At 40.1% G+C, this 3,619-nt stretch overlaps 1 protein-coding gene across 4 annotated transcripts in view; it reads left to right on the forward strand.

Annotated features, from left to right (window-relative positions):
* LOC106806731 (PHD finger protein 21A-like) overlaps positions 1 to 3,619 on the forward strand; it is a 31,168-nt gene that overhangs the window by 3,842 nt on the left and 23,707 nt on the right. For all 4 annotated transcript variants that reach the window (XM_014808766.1, XM_014808767.1, XM_014808765.1 and 1 more), the window contains one exon: positions 3,186 to 3,251. In XM_014808766.1, the coding sequence (XP_014664252.1) occupies positions 3,186 to 3,251 (66 nt within the window). The remainder of the gene's footprint in view (positions 1 to 3,185; positions 3,252 to 3,619) is intronic.

Raw genomic sequence — 3,619 nt, forward strand, 5'->3', positions numbered from 1 at the left:
AAACCTCACGTGTCCCGAATGACGCCTGTTATTGATTGCCATAGTGATGACCCCCACCTCTGCCCACCTCACGCCCACCTCACGCTGGTACGCCACTCAGGTAGTATTACGTGAGTCAGTGCCACTGTGGCGCTACACAGCGGCGACCGGAAGCAACACACTGGAAACACTTCGAGTGAGGGACGCAGTAAACACTGATCTCGAGTCGGGTTTCGGTGAAAATACCAGATTTTCACCGCTCATTATCTCAGCGTAGGGGCATCGTAGGGACATGCGGTTTGTTTTATATGAACAGGGTAAGACAGCTAATCAATAATACTGCAAAGGATCGTCAAAATAAAACGGGAAAAGTTTATTAATTCGACTAATACTGCAGCATGGTTTCAGCATTTTACCCTTGTACGCTCTCCTTCTTTATCTGCTCTTGATGATATTATGTATGTAGTGGCTATTCCATAACCATGTTCGTAATTTATTTTGTTAATAAATGTGTCAACATGGCGACTCGTTTCATTGTCCAACTCCACTAATAATAGTAGACATGTAACATAATTTGAAAAGTTTCCCGGCCCTTGTAAAGTCTCATCTTCCATGTAAATTTCGCTTATAAAAGTTTTGTTCCAACTTTTCAAGGCAAAATATGGGGTTCGACTTATACACGAGTAAATAAGTACATAGTTGGGCATAAAACTATGAACTACCCATAATTAATTAGCCTAATGACTGTTATATAGTTCCTCAATGATTATGTCACATTGCTTACAAGTATTGTATTTTATATTAGTATTAAAATTCTTGCCATGTATCGTCTGCCTTGCTGACAACACTGTAGAGTGTCCAATGAAAATATTTTAGCCTGCACTTTGTTGTTCACTTTTGTGCACACCCAGTTGTATGTTCTCGATCCTTGCCCTCGCCTAATTTTGTACATACGTACATTTTTAGTATGTTATCCACCCCCACTCACATCCTGAAGACAGGCAATGCCACATCAATTTTGTTGACGAACCCCCAACCCCTAGGGGGGGGCACTCCCTACACAAAAGCGTAGGTATGTGCCACTTGAGAGATGGAATTGGGGGGCTCTGGTACTTACTCAGCACATCAAAATTGGGGTCTCCGGAACTAGGGTTTGCTGGATGATGCTCCAGAACTGGGCATGTTGGCAAGAGGGGGTCTCTGGAATTGCATGGACATAACAATACAGAAAAATTGCCAAGGGACCAATGCAGCCATGAGAATTCAAGGGTCTCCGGAACAGAAAAAAGTAGGGCCTATGCTCCGGGATGAAAAGTATGTGAAAAAGGGGTATCTGGTGTGGAAATTTGGAGGTGCAAGTGGGGGTCCTAACCGTGACACATACGGTGGTGACATACCTACCACGCAATATATATGGAGTGCCCCCCGCCAGGCCCCCAACTCCTAGTATTGCCAGGACCAGCATCTATTGGGATTACCTATACCATTAAAGATTGGAGGTTAATAATTGTATTATATTGACAGATGCTAAGTATTGTTACCTTTTAGTTAACTACAGATAAAATGCTAAAATAAATATTGTAAAAGCATTTCACTAGAACTTGGTGATTTGCATAAATCATTTTAAAATACAAGGCTTTGATATCAGTTGATGTGAAAGCAAATTAGGCTTCTGTAGGCACCCTTTGTTATAGGGAAATTTTGATAAAGATTGTAATTATCCCTCATGTTGGAGTACTTAGAAAGATACACCCAACGTGAAAACGACCAGCGTCTGTAAACCTTTATTTGATGTTTGTTGTTGTTTGTTTTATTTGTTCGTGAAATGTTGCTCACGTTGTGTACTTGTGTGTGGCGCCTTCAGCACTACCAGTTAGTATCCATTGTAATGTAGTAATATTTTCTTTCATAAATTTAGTTATTCAAGGAACTTGTGCATGCAAACACAATCCGTACTTATCATTTGATATTGGTTGAAGTGTTGCTACATCATTACGTATTGTATGCATGTATGTACATTGTACATGCATGTACCTAATTTCCCCACTTAGCAATTATACCATAAACTGGGTGATACTCCATTAGTCCTGAGTGTTCCCAACTTTAATGTCATTAATGGTCATAATAACATATATATATATATAATATATTTTATATATAATATATTATATATATAGTATATATTATATATGCGTCATGGTCATATATTAGTTTGTGGTTTAATGTCATTTAGCGGTAGGGTTGGTTTAGGCATTATCAATCATTAATCATTAATGATATCAAAGTTGGGAACACTCCTAATGGAGCGTTAGCCCATAAACTCCTATAATACTAGTTCTGAAGGCAAATTTAAACACTAGCAAAAGCACAATAAGTATAACAGGATAAATTAGGATTTGCAGAGAAGCATTTATATTTCATAGATTACAATAATTAGAGAATTGATGAGATGGCAGAATTTTGTTGCGGCATAGTGTCTAGACTCTAGGCAGCCTAGTCTCTTTGCTGTGCGTGTGAGTTAATGTGCTCAGTGTAAAAATGCTTCCTAGGCTAGTATTACTGTCATGCGATGTAACACAGTGCATTGATGTTAATTCACAGCACACTAAGGTTCGTGACGTTGGAAGCGAGGAATTCTTTATCATCAATTCATGTTAAAGCAATTTTTGTCTTACGTGACATAAATGATGAACGACTTTGCTTATGCGTGTGAATGGTACTCTGCGTGATTATATACATGTGCAGAAAAACGCTTAGTAGTATGACTTGCATCTTAAGGGCCGTGGACAAACTAGGCGATTTTTTATGCGGTCGAGCCGGCAGGCTGAAATCGCCTAGTGTGTCCAGTGAGTCGCGGTCGATTTTCGAGTCGGCCAGCTGAGTCGCCCGAATCAAACATGTTTGATAATTATTTGAGTCGCGCGACTACATCCAATGCGCGCCCGAACAATGCGATACTATACAATGCTCTACTACGCGCGCCCGAATGTACAATTCATTAGCTAATTAAACGGTGCCATTTTCAATCATGTGACTATCATCATCATTCAGCCGGGCGGCTCAATCGCATGAAAAATCGGCTAGTGTGTCCACAGCTAGTCGCCCGACTCAGCCGCCCGACTCTCAGCCGGCCGGCTCAATCGCATGAAAAATCGGCTAACTAGTGTGTCCACATCTTTACCGTGTTAAATTTTCTGTTTTTACAGGATTCGGCTTTGCAGAAACGGTTACATGAACTTCAGGAGGAGATTATGACTCTCTCTGAAAATCAGGCAAGTATCAATGTCCTGTGAGGTGTATTTCCAACAATGCATTTGTTAGAGTTATAAGTTCAATGCAAGTTATTAATGTCACATGAGATGCCATGGAACTAAGTAATTCTAGATTTCTATACCTTATATTAACTTGATCTTGCCCAGACGACATGAAACCCGTGTGTGACACTCAATGAGTCAATGCATGCATATAATATCAATTTGCACTGATTGCATGATTAATGCGGTTGGTAATCGGCATGGACCCTTGAATCATTGCTGGGTAATCCTTGGAAAATGTTCAGCATTTTATCCAGTAACCCGACATTAAACACCAATTGAAATAAACTAGCCATACCCGTCCATGCCCGTTAGGTGGTCAAAAC

This window comes from Priapulus caudatus, unplaced genomic scaffold (assembly GCF_000485595.1).
Source record: "Priapulus caudatus unplaced genomic scaffold, Priapulus_caudatus-5.0.1 Scaffold176, whole genome shotgun sequence".
Taxonomy (NCBI): Eukaryota; Metazoa; Priapulida; class Priapulimorpha; order Priapulimorphida; family Priapulidae; genus Priapulus; species Priapulus caudatus.